Genomic DNA, 17,111 nt, shown 5'->3' on the forward strand with positions numbered 1-17,111 from the left:
ATAGATAGATAGATAGATAGATAGATAGATAGATAGATAGATAGATAGATAGATAGATAGATAGATAGATAGATAGATAGATAGATAGATGCAATTGACGGATGGATGGATGGATGGATGTGACAACTAAAACTTGTGATGGATGGATAAATGGTAAAATGCTGAAATGAACTGATGGAGGGATGAATGATGAAATGGATGGATGTAACCGACAAACAGATGGATGGATGGATGGATGGATGGATGGATGGATGAATGATGGAATGGATAGATAGATAGACAGACAGACAGACAGACAGACAGACAGACAGACAGATAGATAGATAGATAGATAGATAGATAGATAGATAGATAGATAGATAGATAGATAGATAGATAGATAGATAGATAGATAGATAGATAGATAGATAGATAGATAGATAGATAGATAGATAGATAGATAGATAGATAGATAGATAGATAGATAGATAGATAGATAGATAGATAGATAGATAGATAGATAGATAGATAGATAGATAGATAGATAGATAGATAGATAGATTTTGGTATATTTGGCCGATCAGTCGTTTGGGTGGCTCGCCAATATATTAGATTTCTCCAATACATAAAATAAGTAAGCTTGACCAGAGTTCTTGTGGGGAGAAGAATTTATTGAAGGTTTGTAGTGTAGCAGTCTTTCAGCAGCGATGTTATCATGCCGCCCTTCAACAATCTTAACCCAACGTTCTGTGTTCTGAGACAGAACTTTATACAGGGAAGACAAAGGGCTTCAGACAAAGGGAAACTGTTAGGACCTCCCACAGGAGATCGTTCTTACACACCCCAAACGTTCCTGCCATCGATCCTGATCCAATCAGCATAACAGTGACATTCAAATGCATAGATGCTAATCCAATCACTCATGGGCTCCAAGGGCCATTAAAGACAAATGGTGCTCTTTTTACAAACAGGAACTGGCCTGGAAGATTTAAATACAAAATCTATCGATAGATAGATAGATAGATAGATAGATAGATAGATAGATAGATAGATAGATAGATAGATAGATAGATAGATAGATAGATAGATAGATAGATAGATAGATAGATAGATAGATAGATAGATAGATAGATGCAATTGACGGATGGATGGATGGATGGATGTGACAACTAAAACTTGTGATGGATGGATAAATGGTAAAATGCTGAAATGAACTGATGGAGGGATGAATGATGAAATGGATGGATGTAACCGACAAACAGATGGATGGATGGATGGATGAATGAATGATGGAATGGATAGACAGACAGACAGACCGACAGATAGATAGATAGATGATAGATAGATAGATAGATAGATAGATAGATAGATAGATAGATAGATAGATAGATAGATAGATAGATAGATAGATAGATGCAATTGACGGATGGATGGATGGATGTGACAACTAAAACTTGTGATGGATGGATAAATGGTAAAATGCTGAAATGAACTGATGGAGGGATGAATGATGAAATGGATGGATGTAACCGACAAACAGATGGATGGATGGATGGATGAATGAATGATGGAATGGATAGACAGACAGACAGACAGACCGACAGATAGATAGATAGATAGATAGATAGATAGATAGATAGATAGATAGATAGATAGATAGATAGATAGATAGATAGATAGATAGATAGATAGATAGATAGATAGATAGATAGATAGATAGATAGATGAATGAACAGATCGCTGGATGGATTTCTTAATTATTTTTTTCTGCTGCTGCTTGAGCCTGCTGGAAAAAAAGAGATGCATTTTTTCAGATATCTTAATTATTAATATGAAAACTAAGAATATGTTGCCGTTTTAATCTTTAAAATGTCAAATGCTAAATCCAAACCTGCAGCAAATCCACTGCCAGACACACACTGCATTAACTCTGTGTGTTAGCATCATAATAACACTGATCAGATCATCACACACCCTGAGTTTCTCCAGCAAACCTCCTTTCCCGAAGCCTCCGAAAGCGCGCAACATTTTGGGAGTGGGAGGTTTTTGTCCGAACATAGCCAACCCTTTCTTCTTGTCTCCTTCGTCTTTGGCAGGAGCAGTTTTACCTTTGGCCTTCATCAGCTTCCTGAGTAGAGAATTATTCATCCCTTACTGATGCATTTCAAATCTGTTCTTGAAGAAAAGGCTGCATGACCCGGTTTGACTCACCGTCCCTTCTTGGCCAGCACTTTCTGAGACTCGGGGTAGTGAATCAGGATGTCGTTGAGATCTTTCTTGTCCAGTACGAAGAGGTTGGCGAATCCATGAGCCGCTACGTTAGCAGTTCTTCTGTTGCCTCCATCTTTTGCCGACTGTAAGAGGCTGAAAAAAACGAACTTCCGTTTCAGAGACTTGTCTTGCTTTATCACATATAGATGCGGTTGGTCCAGTACCTGATCTCCCCGAACACACAGCCTGCTTTCAACGTCACAAACACAATCTTATTGTCCGGCCCACCGATGACCTGCACCTCTCCGGCCTTAATGACGTACATTTCTCTCCCAATGTCACCCTGCGTGCAGCAATGGAGGACGTTTGCCCATGATGACATAATATCAGATACGAGAGCCGTTATATCTGATGTTCTCACCTTCTTGCACACAAAGTCTCCTGGCAGGTACACAATGGATTTCAGACGTAATAACATGTCCACCAGCATCTGGTTGTCACAGCCCTAGAAAAATACGTTTGAAAGCGTGAAACAAAATCCATCCCCCCTGTTTTCTCTTTCTTACTTTTTAGCTTTCTAATATGGATTCCACACATTTTCAGTAGAGAACCTCAACAGATGAACGCAGTCATTACTGGCAATAATCAGTCTTGCCTTGAAGAGGTCGATCTTCTGGAAGGTGGCGAGGTTGATGTCCACAGCGATGGCTGTTCTCATCACCAGAGGCATCTGTTCCAGTAGCTCAGACTCATCTGAGGAAACATTCGAGATTTTTGAAGCTGATCCAGAAAAATTAGCATCTATTTAGAATAATGGTAATTGTATGAACTATCAGTGCAAAACCCTCATTCTTCCTTCGGGTCATTTTAACCCGAAGCTCGTTTTTTTTGTGCGTCAGAGTTGTCCAAGACCCTAGGACTTTTGTCGCACTTGAACCACAAATGCACAAAAACATGGGCGTCACTAGGCCCTTTTTAGGGGGGCTTCTGTCCATTCCAAATTCTGTCCAGCCCCCCTAAAAAATGTGTGACCTTTCAAACATATGAAACTGGTGAGAAGCTTCGGCTTTTTCCTGTTTTTTAATCAGCGTGTTCTTCAATCCACAGCGGCGTCGAGCAGAGCGCACGTCAGAAGCAGAAGTGTGTGTGTTGATCTGAGCCTCATTGGTCTGTCACCGCTCGTCAATGTCACAATACTTGAGAAAACCAATCAAATCAGAGTAGGCGGGCTTTATGTTCACAGAAGCTGCTGAGGCTGAACGCGAATTTTTGCAGCGCGACTCGACGTCAAGTGCGAGATATGTAAGTAGCTAAACTAAACATTTCATATTTGACAGCTGCTTTTTTAAAGTCAGAAATGTTAAAAAAAATGACAATTCAGCTAAATTAATAAACTTTTGTCTAATTTCGCCATTTTGATTTGAAATAGGCTTATTTAATGTGATTTATAATATAATTACAGTTTTTCTCAATTGCTAAAACACTGAACCCTATTGTCTGAACCAAATGCTCAGTTGCCTGAACCCACCAATTGAATCAATCACTCTTTTGGCAAAACCATAAGCACTTTTCGCCTGTTTAGACACAACTTGCCAACACATTTTCATTGTGATGCACCCGTGCCGCATAATGGTGAGCACAGGTGACAAAAGTCAAACACAATTAAAGCACAGAGGTCACCACTTGAACACAACAACTCAAAATTGATCACACTTGTGGCTAATGATGTGAGGGAACATATAGTAAGCCAGTTCAGAGAGCACTGGTTTGTGAGGCCCTACAATGGATGAAATCTGAAAGGAAGAGTTTGTGTGAGAGGAGGTCAAGGAGGTCGAGGTGGACAGCGAAGACAAAGAACAGTAATATCTGATGAAATCAGAGCTACTGTGATTGACCATGTTCTTGTCCATGGTATGAGCATGAGGAAGGCTGAACAAAGGGTACAACCAAACACTGTGTTCATCATAATCCGAAGATTTAGAGAAGAGAACAGGTAATTACCTTTTTTGACATTATAGTACAGTATGTAAATGTTGACAGCAATTACTGTATGACATACTAAATACTGTACCACAGTATACTGTAAGTAAATATATGTTTCAGTACATCACTGTACCACCAATATACTGTAGTATTGTAATGGAGGGTTGGTCTAACTGTTTGTAGGCCTAGTATTCCATGTATATTTTTGTACTTTATTTTTACATCATGGGCTTACTGTACACAAGTGGCAAATGCATAAGATTTCTGTTTTGTCTTTTTGTACAAGTGCTAAATGCACAGTTTTTTTTTGTTTTGCAACATGCATTTAGCCTACAATAAACATTTATTTCTCCAGCTTCATGTGCTGAGCATTGTGTTTTCTATTTTTCTACGTAGTGTTTAGTGACTGTTCAGTAGTGTTTTTAATTTTGATTGACTAGGGGCACGATTTGACATCCCCAAACTGTTCCCACAAAGTTGGGAGCACTGGAACTAAAGGGCCAGGCCAACCCCAGAAAAACAACCCACGCCATAATCCCCCCTCCACCAAACTTTACACGTGGCACAATGCAGTCAGGCGAGTACCGTTCTCCTGGAAAACCGCCAAACCCAGACTCGTCCATCGGATTGCCAGACAGAGAAGTGCAATTCGTCACTCCAGAGAACACGTCTCCACTGCTCTAGTGTCCAATGGCAGCGTGATTTACACCACTGCATCCAACGTTTTGCATTGCACTTGGTGATGTAAGGCTTGGATGAGCTGCTCGGCCACGGGAACCCATTCCATGAAGCTCTACGCACTGTTCTTGAGCTAATCTGAAGGCCACATTAAGTTTGGAGGTCTGTAGCTATTGATTGCAGAAAGTTGGCGACTTCTGCGCACTGTGACCCTCAGCATGCGCTGACCCCGATCTGTGATTTTTATGTGGCCTACCACTTCTTGGCTGAGTTGCTGTTGTTCCCAATTGATTCCACTTTGTTATAATACCACTAACAGTTGGATGAGGGATTTAATTGAAATCCCTTCTATTAAGATGTACAGTAAGCACTTACCCAGCATGCCCTGGGAATCCCAGGTGTAATTGTACCAGGTGCGCACTCTGTTCTGCACCAGCTTTGGAATGGTGTAGGTGTTCATATACGCCACACAGCAGTCCATCGAGGCGCGGAAGTAGGTCTGACCCGCGGTTGCTGCTCCAATGACATCTCTCATCTGAGTTTAAACACATTTAGATCAATGCAACCAACTTCCAGTAGCATGAAGTTATTATTTTGGGTTATTCTCCGTTAACAAAAATATATTCTAAGAACGTTTGGTTGAGGTTCCCATTAAGTTATGAAAACGTTATTTCGTTATTATTCTATGAATGTTCAATACGTCTAGTTTTTAAATGTTTTATTCTTGGATTATGCAAGCTTTTAGGAAATATTCCATTTTATCATTTTGCAAACATTATGGGAATGTTACTTTTCAATGTTAACTGAACATTCTAAAACATTTCAGAAAAAAAAAAAAAACATTCCATGAATGTTAATGTTTTGAGAACCTTATTGAAGACCAGATCACTTTATTACTTTACTTTATTAACGTTACTGGAAGAACATTTGTTTGTAATTTTTGAGAGAACCTTGCCAAAACATTAGGGAGGTTCTAAGAGCACTTCCTGTTAGCTGGAATGTTCTTTGCAATATTTTTTGTTCACCTGTCCAATCAAGCTAGAGAAGACAAAGACTCCTGTGAAGAAGTTCACCAGCTGGAAGACGATCTCGAAGAGTGTATGCGGCTCAGGGAGACCTCCGATAGTGATCAGCGTACGGGTAGCAAAATAATAACAGCGGAGATACCTAGACATAGAAAAATGACAAAATGTTTAGTACAATGTTTATTTATTTATAGATTCATTAATATTTTATTTTTAAATGTATTTAATTTTATTGAATTAATTTTAATTGTAAATAATTATATAATAGTATTATAATATATCAGAATTAATAAATCATTATTAAATAATGTATATAAAATCCATTTTAATTGTAAATTATATTAAATTATATAAATATATATATATATATAAAATATATATTAAATTATATATAAAGTACAATTCAAATTATATATAAAGTACAATTAAAAATAATTGTTTTCTATTTTAATATAATTTAAAGTGTAAATTATTCTATTGTAATTTATATTGTTACAACATATTTCTATTTTGAATAAATGCTGTTCTTTTTAACTATTTGTTTTATCAATGAATCCTGAAAAAAGTATCACAGAAAATATTAAGCAGCACAACTGTTTCCAACATTGATAATAACTGAGTATAATAATAATAATAAATCATCACATTAGAATGATTTCTGAAGGATCATGTGACACTGAAGACTAGAGTGATGAAAATTCAGCTTTGCATCACAGAAATAAATTATATTTTAAAGTATATTAAAATAGAAAACCATTATTTTAAGTTGTAATAATATTTCACAATATTACAGTTTTTTCTGCATTTTTGATCAAATAACGGCAGGCTTGATGAGCATAAGAGACTTCAAAAACAATTTTTTTTTGTTGAATATGTAATTTAATTTTAATTTATAAATACTTATTTTGAAATAATGACAAAGGAGAAAAAAGAGGTCATACGCATTTCCTTTTCCATTATATGTCCATCTAGTGCTGCCCAGCCCCTCATATTCTGATGCTACATAGTAAAGGCAGGAGTTGATATGGAGACAGAAGAGCAGATATCCAGTAGTGCGTCCAACTCTGAAAAAAGGCCAACATCGCTATTATTATTGTTCATACATACATACAGATATGTATTTGAACACATTAACCCTTGCCATTTGCTCAATACTGTTTTGGTCACTAATGATACTTCAAATCGTCCAGCTCGTTGAGAGGTGTACTATTACTTTTATTGCTCAGACTCCTGGTGGGTGATAAAACTTCAGCAAGAACCAATGAGGTTCATTCTCGTGTTATGCAGCATGTTTGAGCTTCAGCAAGAACCAATGAGGTTCATTCTCGTGTTACGCAGCACGTTTGAGCTTCTGCAAGAACCAATGAGGTTCATTCTCGTGTTACGCAGCACGTTTGAGCTTCTGCAAGAACCAATGAGGTTCATTCTCGTGTTACGCAGCACGTTTGAGCTTCTGCAAGAACCAATGAGGTTCATTCTCGTGTTATGCAGCATGTTTGAGCTTCAGCAAGAACCAATGAGGTTCATTCTCGTGTTACGCAGCACGTTTGAGCTTCAGCAAGAACCAATGAGGTTCATTCTCGTGTTACGCAGCACGTTTGAGCTTCAGCAAGAACCAATGAGGTTCATTCTCATGTTACGCAGCACGTTTGAGCTTCAGCAAGAACCAATGAGGTTCATTCTCGTGTTATGCAGCATGTTTGAGCTTCAGCAAGAACCAATGAGGTTCATTCTCGTGTTACGCAGCACGTTTGAGCTTCAGCAAGAACCAATGAGGTTCATTCTCGTGTTACGCAGCACGTTTGAGCTTCAGCGAGAACCAATGAGGTTCATTCTCGTGTTACGCAGCACGTTTGAGCTTCAGCAAGAACCAATGAGGTTCATTCTCATGTTACGCAGCACGTTTGAGCTTCAGCGAGAACCAATGAGGTTCATTCTCGTGTTACGCAGCACGTTTGAGCTTCAGCAAGAACCAGTGAGGTTCATTCTCGTGTTACGCAGCACGTTTGAGCTTCTGCAAGAACCAATGAGGTTCATTCTCGTGTTACGCAGCACGTTTGGAAACGTTTAGGAAAAAATCCCTTTACACATGAAGGAGGGACCTGACCTGACCCATATCTAGATACCTGAATATCATAGACTTGGGGCAGGCTAGTAAACAGCAACATCACAACACACTAAAAAAACATTTAGTATTGCATATAGAAAATCACACGTTTTCAAACATACCTCCAGATATATGCCTTAGTCATGATGCTTTCCAGACGATCGCTGAACTCAAAAAATGATTGATACTGAAAAGAGGGAATAAGTACAGTCCTACTGAGCTCATTACACACCAGAAAAAACTGCACAGCTGACAGGAAAGAATAGCTTTACAAAACTTTAGATGTTGAAATTAAAAATTGTATTAATTGAAATAAAGCTGATATAAAATATACATATTATATGAAAAACTTAAAAAAATGTATATATATGTATATATATATTTTTTTTTGCATGGAGAAGTTGAGTAACTGACCCGCACAAACCGGTTTATCCTAAAGATTGATGTAAACCCAAAGTGGAAACACAGCAAGTCAAATGGTATGATGCTTAACAGGTCTGTCTGTTGAGTGAAAATAAAATAATTGCATAATTATATAATTATATTTATTTTATATGGAGATATTTTTTACACACCTGAAATCTGGCAGATTCTCTGTAATTCTGTTTTGTCATTGTTCTGTCTTTCTGAGGAAATAAAATTGTAGGTTTTTGAGTTGAAATTCTACTGTCACAATGGCAAAGGAGTAAGCATCTCTAAAAAGACTTACAATGATGTCTCCTGCTTTCACAAACTGTAAGCGCGGCTGAAACATGGTGATGTCTATCATGTTCACCAGGTCTGCCAGGACATCGAAAAAGATCCAGAAGGGGGTCGTCACAGGCGTGTGGTATGGGAAACACAAACGTGCCGTGGCGAGCCAAACATTATAGTTAAAAGCGACTGTGACGACACTTAGCCATTTAATATACCGCCGATCTGAGGAGAGAAGACAAACATGTTCAGGCCAATGTTTTAAACTTTAGGAGGCATCTTCAGTTCTGATAGTGTCCTACCTGTGAAAGGGTCGATGGTTGTCCCCAAAAACGTGTCCATCTTGTCTTCTAAAGGTCTGAGAAGTGTGTCTATGCATGTGCATTTGATTTTAGGGCATGTGGCTTCGGCCGCCTCCTTATCGGCCTTCTCCTTCTCGGCCTTTAGCTTTTCCTCTTTCTCCTTCTTTTCTTTCTCCTCTTTTTCTTTCTTTGCAGCTGCTCTCTTAGCATCATCCTCTTTTTTCTTCTGCTCAGTCTCTTCTCGTTTTATCCTCTCCTCTTCTTGCTTTTTGTTCCAGTCATCCTTTCGATAAACTGGTGCTGGAAATCAACAGTAGACCAGACTTTAGAAACGGATGGATGGTTTCCCTGTTGGGAGAATCCAGCTAAAACCAGATAGGAGCTAGGTTTTCATGTTTTTTGCTGGACGGAACTGGTCATTTATGGTCATTAGATAGTCCAAGCTGGTCTAGATGGTTGATCAGAAGGACTGTTTGTAGTCAAAACTGACTATTCTTATTTTCTTTATGGAACATTACAGTATTTGCATATCATATCTATGCAATGGGGAAGAAAGGACTATTGCAAGTTCCATTTCATGCTGACTTTAAAAACAAGCCCTTAAGAAACATAAATGAGAAACATCTGCTAGATTATTTATTTATCTTGCATTATTAACTTGTCCGTCAAACAGCAGGATTCAGAGAGACTCTGTACTCACTGACGGGTGGGCTGCGCTCTGGGGACGAGGCGTAGGGGTCAACAACTTTCTCCTTAAAAAGCTCCGTCCTCTCCCGTAGTTTCTTCACAACGTCTCGCAGCTGGTAATCAGAGTATCTGTTGATGACGATGGGTGGAGAAGGTGGTGGTGGTGGTGCTCCATCCTCACTACATTTAAAAAGAGACATATAGGCTTTATTATGTAACCAAAAAAATCCCAAGTTGAAGTAGTTGTAATGGTGATGGTAGTTTTAGTAGTAGACTGTCCTGAGGAGGATATACTGTAGGTTTCCTGTTTTAAACCCAAAGAGGAAATTAAAGTTTTATTAATCAAGAATATTCTAGTCAAGTCAAATGTATTTGTAAACGGCAATACATTGTTTCAAAGCAGCGTTGCGGAAAATCCTGATGTTAAAGGGTTAGTTCACCCAAAACTGAAAATTATGTCATTAATTACTTACCCTCATGTCGTTCGACACCCATAAGACCTCCGTTCGTCTTCGGAACACAAATAAAGATATTTTAGTTGAAATCTGATGGCTCTGAAAGGCCTCCATTGACACAATGCACTTTACACTCTCAAGACCCATAAAAGGTACTAAAGACGTCGTTACAAAGTCCATCTCACTACAGTGGTTCTACAATAACTTTATGAAGAGGCGACAAGAATAGTTTTTGTGCGCAAAAAAAACCTAAATAAAGACATATAGTGATGACCGATTTCAAAACACTGCATCATGAAGCTTCGAAGCGTTATGAATCAGCGAGTCGAATCATGATTTCGGATTGCGTGTCAAACCGCCAAACTGCTGAAATCACGTGACTTTGGCGATCCAAACCTCTGAATCGACTCACTGATTCATAACGCTTCGAAGCTTCATAATGCTGTGTTTTGAAATCGGTCATCACTATATAAGTCGTTATTTAGGGTTTTTTTGCGGACAAAAACTATTCTCGTCGCTTCATAAAGTTATTGTAGAACCACTGTAGTGAGATGGACTTTGTAACGACGTCTTTAGTACCTTTTATGGGTCTTGAGAGTGAACCGTGCATTGTGTCAATGGAGGCCTTTCTGAGCCATCGGATTTCAACTAAAATATCTTCATTTGTGTTCCGAAGATGAACGGAGGTCTTACGGGTGTCGAACGACATGAGGGTAAGTAATAATGTTTATAATATCTTCATAGTCGCATTTATTAGAGCTAGGCGATAATATAGTTTACATTTTGTGACAATACAAGCAATCAAGCAGTTGAGATATGCTATATAGTATACACTCACCTAAAGGATTATTAGGAACACCATACTAATACTGTGTTTGACCCCCTTTCGCCTTCAGAACTGCCTTAATTCTACGTGGCATTGATTCAACAAGGTGCTGAAAGCCTTCTTTAGAAATGTTGGCCCATATTGATAGGATAGCATCTTGCAGTTGATGGAGATTTGTGGGATGCACATCCAGGGCACGAAGCTCCCGTTCCACCACATCCCAAAGATGCTCTATTGGGTTGAGATCTGGTGACTGTGGGGGCCATTTTAGTACAGTGAACTCATTGTCATGTTCAAGAAACCAATTTGAAATGATTCGAGCTTTGTGACATGGTGCATTATCCTGCTGGAAGTAGCCATCAGAGGATGGGTACATGGTGGTCATAAAGGGATGGACATGGTCAGAAACAATGCTCAGGTAGGCCGTGGCATTTAAACGATGCCCAATTGGCACTAAGGGGCCTAAAGTGTGCCAAGAAAACATCCCCCACACCATTACACCACCACCACCAGCCTGCACAGTGGTAACAAGGCATGATGGATCCATGTTCTCATTCTGTTTACGCCAAATTCTGACTCTACCATCTGAATGTCTCAACAGAAATCGAGACTCATCAGACCAGGCAACATTTTTACAGTCTTCAACTGTCCAATTTTGTTGAGCTTGTGCAAATTGTAGCCTATTTTTCCTATTTGTAGTGGAGATGAGTGGTACCTGGTGGGGTCTTCTGCTGTTGTAGCCCATCCGCCTCAAGGTTGTGCGTGTTGTGGCTTCACAAATGCTTTGCTGCATACCTCGGTTGTAACGAGTGGTTATTTCAGTCAAAGTTGCTCTTCTATCAGCTTGAATCAGTCGGCCCATTCTCCTCTGACCTCTAGCATCAACAAGGCATTTTCGCCCACAGGACTGCCGCATACTGGATGTTTTTCCCTTTTCACACCATTCTTTGTAAACCCTAGAAATGGTTGTGTGTGAAAATCCCAGTAACTGAGCAGATTGTGAAATACTCAGACCGGCCCGTCTGGCACCAACAACCATGCCACGCTCAAAATTGCTTAAATCACCTTTCTTTCCCATTCTGACATTCAGTTTGGAGTTCAGGAGATTGTCTTGACCAGGACCACACCCCTAAATGCATTGAAGCAACTGCCATGTGATTGGTTGATTAGATAATTGCATTAATGAGAAATTGAACAGGTGTTCCTAATAATCCTTTAGGTGAGTGTATATCGCCCTATGCTAGTATACTGTATGAATGGAGATAAAGTTGGATATAATATGTCCAATTTTGTTTTACAATATAGGCTAAACAATCACGTAGCCAAATTTTGCTATATAGTATATATTGCTTTATGTGCGTATACTCTTATGTATGCTGGTAAAGTAGGATGTACAAGTATCCAACTTTTAATATATGACCAGGCAAAAAATATAATTTACATTTTTTGGTGCTATAACAATTAAGCAGTTGAGATTTGCTATATAGAACATACCGCTTAACGTGAGTGTACTGTATGTATCTGGGTTAGCTTAAAATAAGATATACTTGCTGCACAGTAATTCTATACCTGTAATTGTTTAGTTTTTTTTGTAATTCATTCTAGTTAAAGGGATAGTTCACCCAAAAATGAAAATGATTATCTTATGATGTTAGGTGAACATATTATATTAAAAAATATAATTGCTCTTCTAAGCTTTATAATGGGACTCCAAAAAAGTGCATCCATCCATCATAAAAATAATCTAAACGACTCCAGGGCCGTCTGTCGGAAGCTATTTTAGTTTATAAAGTTTTACATTTGGATATTTTTCTTACACAAATGCATTGCTTCGCCTAAGAAGGCCTTTATTAGCCCCCTGGAGCCGTGTGGATTACTTTTATGATGGATGGATGCACTTTTTTTGTGCTTCAAAATCTTGTCCCCCATTCACTGCAATTATAAAGCTTGGAAGAGCCAGGACATTTTTTAATATAACTCTAATTGTATTCGTCTGAAAGAAGAAAGTCATTTACATCTAGGATGGCTTGAGGGTGAGCATATCATGGGATCATTTTCATTTTTGGGTGAACTATATTTTTAATTTGAGAATTATGAAACCTGTGTGGTTTTGTTCAATTTATAATAATATTGACAGTATGCCTAGCTTTGTGGAAGATATTTGAACGTAGGGTATTATTTTAAAAGAGGGAAACTCAAAGCTTTGCAGATCTTGCACAACCACTGCCAACAACAAATCTTTTCTAATCAGTTCCACTACTCAAAGCCTCAGACAAACTTTAGCAGGCACCTCATACATTCATCATATACTCAGGATAGACAGTGTACACCTGTACCTCATCTATTTATATTCATTTTAGTCAATGCAATTCCTTTGCATTTGTGTCAAATCATGGGCTTACATGACTATTGAGTTAAAATGAGGACTGTTCTGAAACACACTCACAATTGCACATCTTTAGCTCTGAAGACATGTTAGTTCTGGTTGTTCTCAATAAACCGATGTTGTCCTGTGGTAAATTTAGTACTAAAATTAGTTTTACACCAGACATTAGCATCATTATATTCAGCATTGTCACTGGAAAATGGTGGCCGCTTAGAATGGTTTGTTGAAATCAATACACGGTCAGCTATGTATGTACTGACACTAAGAACCATATAACAGAGGAAAACATAAAGTCCTGTTTGCATGTGAGACTGTTCCCGTGATCTTCTTAAGTCCCAAATACAGCAGATCCCCTAATCTCCTTTCAGCTACTTTTGGAGTCACACGCTGCACATCATTGAGATGGAAGCAAAGATCTGCTCCATACAAGCCAACAATGACATGATAAAGAGGCAAAAGTCGCATATTATAATTGATCTATTCAAACCCTTTCCTAAAATATAAAAAGCCAATATATATATTTTAAATTGAAATAGGCAAATGCTTAAGAGTCAACGATTGGATCATTGTTATGATGATTATTATGCGTCTAGCATGTTATATGTATTGCAAAAGTTCTTCTAACTCTAATTGATGGAGTGTGTAGCTTTTTATTTCTTAAACAACCATGTGGGAAGACACATCATGGCCGTATTCCAGGATGACAATGTCCAGATTCATCCGGCTCAAGTTGTGAAAGAATGGTTGTGAGGGAGCATGAAGAATCATTTTCACACATGAATTGGCACCTCTGAGTCCAGACCTTAAATTCATTGAAAGTCTTTGGGACTTTACAGGGCCTAAAACTAACTTTTTATCACACCTGCCAATGGCTGGTGATGTAATAAAATGTACCGGCCATAAATATTTTTTTATATATATTATTTGCAAAAAACGGTAGTTATGACACCAAAATTTTAGATTTTTAAAATTTTCAGGTATAGAAATTTAGTAAAGTAATCAAATGTAAAATAACACTGTTATGACCATAGTCTTCGCTGTATAAAGAACAGGGAGTGATTTTTCTTTGCCTTTTGTTATTTCATTAACGGCATAGCGACAATTAATGACACAGATGGCAGCCGGTTTATTAGGCTGCTGTCACTTTAAGAGCTCCACGGATCCAATAAATTGATACACATGCGTTTTCTTTCTAAATTGTTTATGTTCACTTAAGACATAACTGACTATGCTTATGAGTATTCACATGCTGTGGGCGCTGGCTTCGGATGTTTGTGCACAGAAAACTTCCACACAACGCAAATAACAAATTGAGTTCCCTTTTTGCGTCTTCTTGCGCTTGAATATTTCATTTGGCAAGGCTTAAACTTTCATGACTTTGACTGACCCGTCTGGACCAGGATTGAGAACCACTGCTCTAAAGCCTCACAGTAATACACTACATATAATGAGATCCTTTACAGGTTGCCTAAATTCTTACCCCTCTGCAACTTCTGCTCCAGGATTGGCTGGATCCGCTGATTTGGCCTCTGGTTTAGGGGGCTCTGGAGCAGGAGCAGGGGCTGGAGCTGGTGCAGGAGCCGCAGCCGGAGCCAGAGCCGGAGCCGGAGCCGGAGCCGGAGCCGGAGCCGGAGCCGGAGCCGGAGCCGGAGCCGGAGCCGGAGCCGGAGCCGGAGCCGGAGCCGGTTCTTAAAAAAAGCAGATGAGATACTGTATATTTGATATTCCTAATGTCGAATATCTACTATTTCCTGGATATGCACATAATTAAAGACAAACAAATCTGTGATTATTAACAGTATATGTGCATGTGTTTGCTCATTCAGTACCACTGAACATATTAAGGGGTTCCTGTACCAATTAATAAAGTACTTTAATACTTTTTTATGATGGATTATACATTATGCATTTTCATTCAAACCTCCGGGGTGCAAGATGAAAACATCAATCATACCTATAAAACAGTCACGCTTAAACAAAAATGTACAGAGTTAATTGTAGTTTCCCTAAATGGAACATCATCTTGTGAAGTGAAGATGGATGAAGACTCACCAGCAGGTTTTTCCTCCTCCTTTTTCTCATCTTTTCTTTCTTCATCTTTCTTGGCATCTGACTTTTCCTCCTGTGAACACCATTTATTTCTTTTTTTTCCTCACAACACATTTCCAGTTTATAGCAATGACATTTAAACGAATGTCATATGGAATGAGAGGTATGAAACTTCAGTAGCCTGATGTTGACCTAAAGTAGTGCTTTTATTTATTAATATATGACAATAGCTGACCAATAATAAACATAAGTAATGTCCATTAGCTTCTTTTTGCAAGATTAAAAAAAAAAAAAAAATCCACCATTATTTTTAAATTATATTTGAACTTTTTTACAGTTCACATACTTAGTCTCCTGGTATGTAAAATTATTTATTAATGTATAAAAATACATTGCAAAAAATACTTTTCTTACCGGTACTTAGTATTTTTGTCTTGTTTCCAGTCCAAATATCTAAACTATCTAAATATCTTAAATCAAGATGCTTTTACTAGATAAGTAAAATTACAAAAGATATTTTTTTCTTGTTTTCTAGGAAAAAAATCCAAATGAAAAGAGTTTTTGCTTAAAAGAAACAAAATGATCTGCAAATGGGGTAAGACAGACAACTCTACAAATTAATGTGAGGTCATAAACACTAGATGCATAATAATTATGAAAGTATGAAACACTATATAATTTACCTCATAATCTCCATCAACTAACATCCTGAATTAATATTAAATTTATAAAAAGTACATGGCATTTGTGTAATGAACCCGAGACTTGTGCTCTAAATACGTTTGATTTGTCTTTAAGACTAGTTGGCTGTCAATTTGATCCCTACAAAGTTTTCCCCGGTTATGCAAAATCTAAACACAGAACTGTCCAGACAACATCACTAATTCAAAAGAAGCACCAGCTACGATTTCCCTTTTAAAGCGTAATTATGTCACAATCTCTGAAAGATTACTTGATATTTCACATACAATACATAAATTCACATAAAGAATGATGTTGGTGCTGTGCTTTGTTAAAGCCAGGTGGTCATACCTTTGTCGGAGGGGCAGATGCTGGGGTTGAAGCTGGAGCCGGTGCAGGTGCTGGTGGTCCAGGGACCTGAGCTACTGCTGCCGCAGTTTTGGGCCAAAAAAGTGTTTTCAACGTGCTGAACATGGCTGCACTGGCTACAGCGGGCACGCAATCCCATCCAGATTTATCCCTCGACTCTCCTTATCCAACTGTCGCTGATGTGTGAACCGCAACCTGCTTCAATTAATTCTTAGAGCCCTATTAATTCCTTCTTAGGAACAGCCCTTTTCCCATGGTTCACCACAGTTTGACTGACCTATCACAGGCCTTCTCACTTCCAGTCAACCAGTCACAATCATTCTTTTAAAACTACACTGTAGAGGGTGCTGCAAAGGGACATTTCTTTTTGAAAGCCAACAAATATACAATGATATGTTTTGGCTTACATTGGATTACTCAAAGTGTGCTAGACAGGACTTGAATATTGAGGTCGGGCAGGAGGCATTTGTGGGCTATTCTGGCGCTGCGAGCTATTCCTGCTCTGTTTGTACTGTATATTTGCTCTGGGTCCACATTTAGAACGGCCACTTAGTTAATTAAAACTCTCAATGTTCCTGCCAGACTAAAGAGATTAACTGTGAGATCCCACGGCGGACTGACTCAACTACCAATCCTTAGGAGAGCAGCTATGTGAACTCTCAAGTATTAATACTTGATAT

The 17,111-nt window shown here is 38.4% G+C and overlaps 1 protein-coding gene across 1 annotated transcript; it reads right to left on the bottom strand.

The window, feature by feature from the left end:
• Nucleotides 1-634: 634 nt before the first annotated feature.
• cngb3.1 (cyclic nucleotide gated channel subunit beta 3, tandem duplicate 1) lies at nt 635-16,650 on the bottom strand. Its single transcript, XM_079805497.1, has 18 exons — nt 16,414-16,650; nt 15,385-15,454; nt 14,813-15,020; nt 9,679-9,845; nt 8,979-9,278; nt 8,693-8,901; nt 8,559-8,609; nt 8,398-8,484; nt 8,106-8,170; nt 6,818-6,940; nt 5,877-6,018; nt 5,227-5,386; nt 2,846-2,943; nt 2,612-2,695; nt 2,415-2,533; nt 2,191-2,343; nt 1,954-2,107; nt 635-1,765 (listed from the first exon to the last, which is right to left on the bottom strand). Exons 1-18 carry the CDS (start codon nt 16,534-16,536, stop codon nt 1,733-1,735), a joined length of 2,346 nt encoding a protein of 781 aa, XP_079661623.1. The 5' UTR covers nt 16,537-16,650; the 3' UTR covers nt 635-1,732.
• Nucleotides 16,651-17,111: the final 461 nt, after the last annotated feature.

This window comes from Gobio gobio (assembly GCF_949357685.1).
Source record: "Gobio gobio genome assembly, chromosome: 23".
Classification (NCBI taxonomy): domain Eukaryota; kingdom Metazoa; phylum Chordata; class Actinopteri; order Cypriniformes; family Gobionidae; genus Gobio; species Gobio gobio.

Excerpts from the sequence above, each read along its gene's own strand:
- cngb3.1 (XM_079805497.1), bottom strand. The coding sequence starts at position 16,536 with ATGTTCAGCACGTTGAAAACACTTTTTTGGCCCAAAACTGCGGCAGCA. Across the intron at positions 15,021-15,384 it reads GGAGGAGGAAAAACCTGCTG|AACCGGCTCCGGCTCCGGCT; the intron begins GTGAGTCTTCAT and ends GCTTTTTTTAAG. Across the intron at positions 2,944-5,226 it reads GGATTCCCAGGGCATGCTGG|ATGAGTCTGAGCTACTGGAA; the intron begins GTAAGTGCTTAC and ends ATGTTTCCTCAG.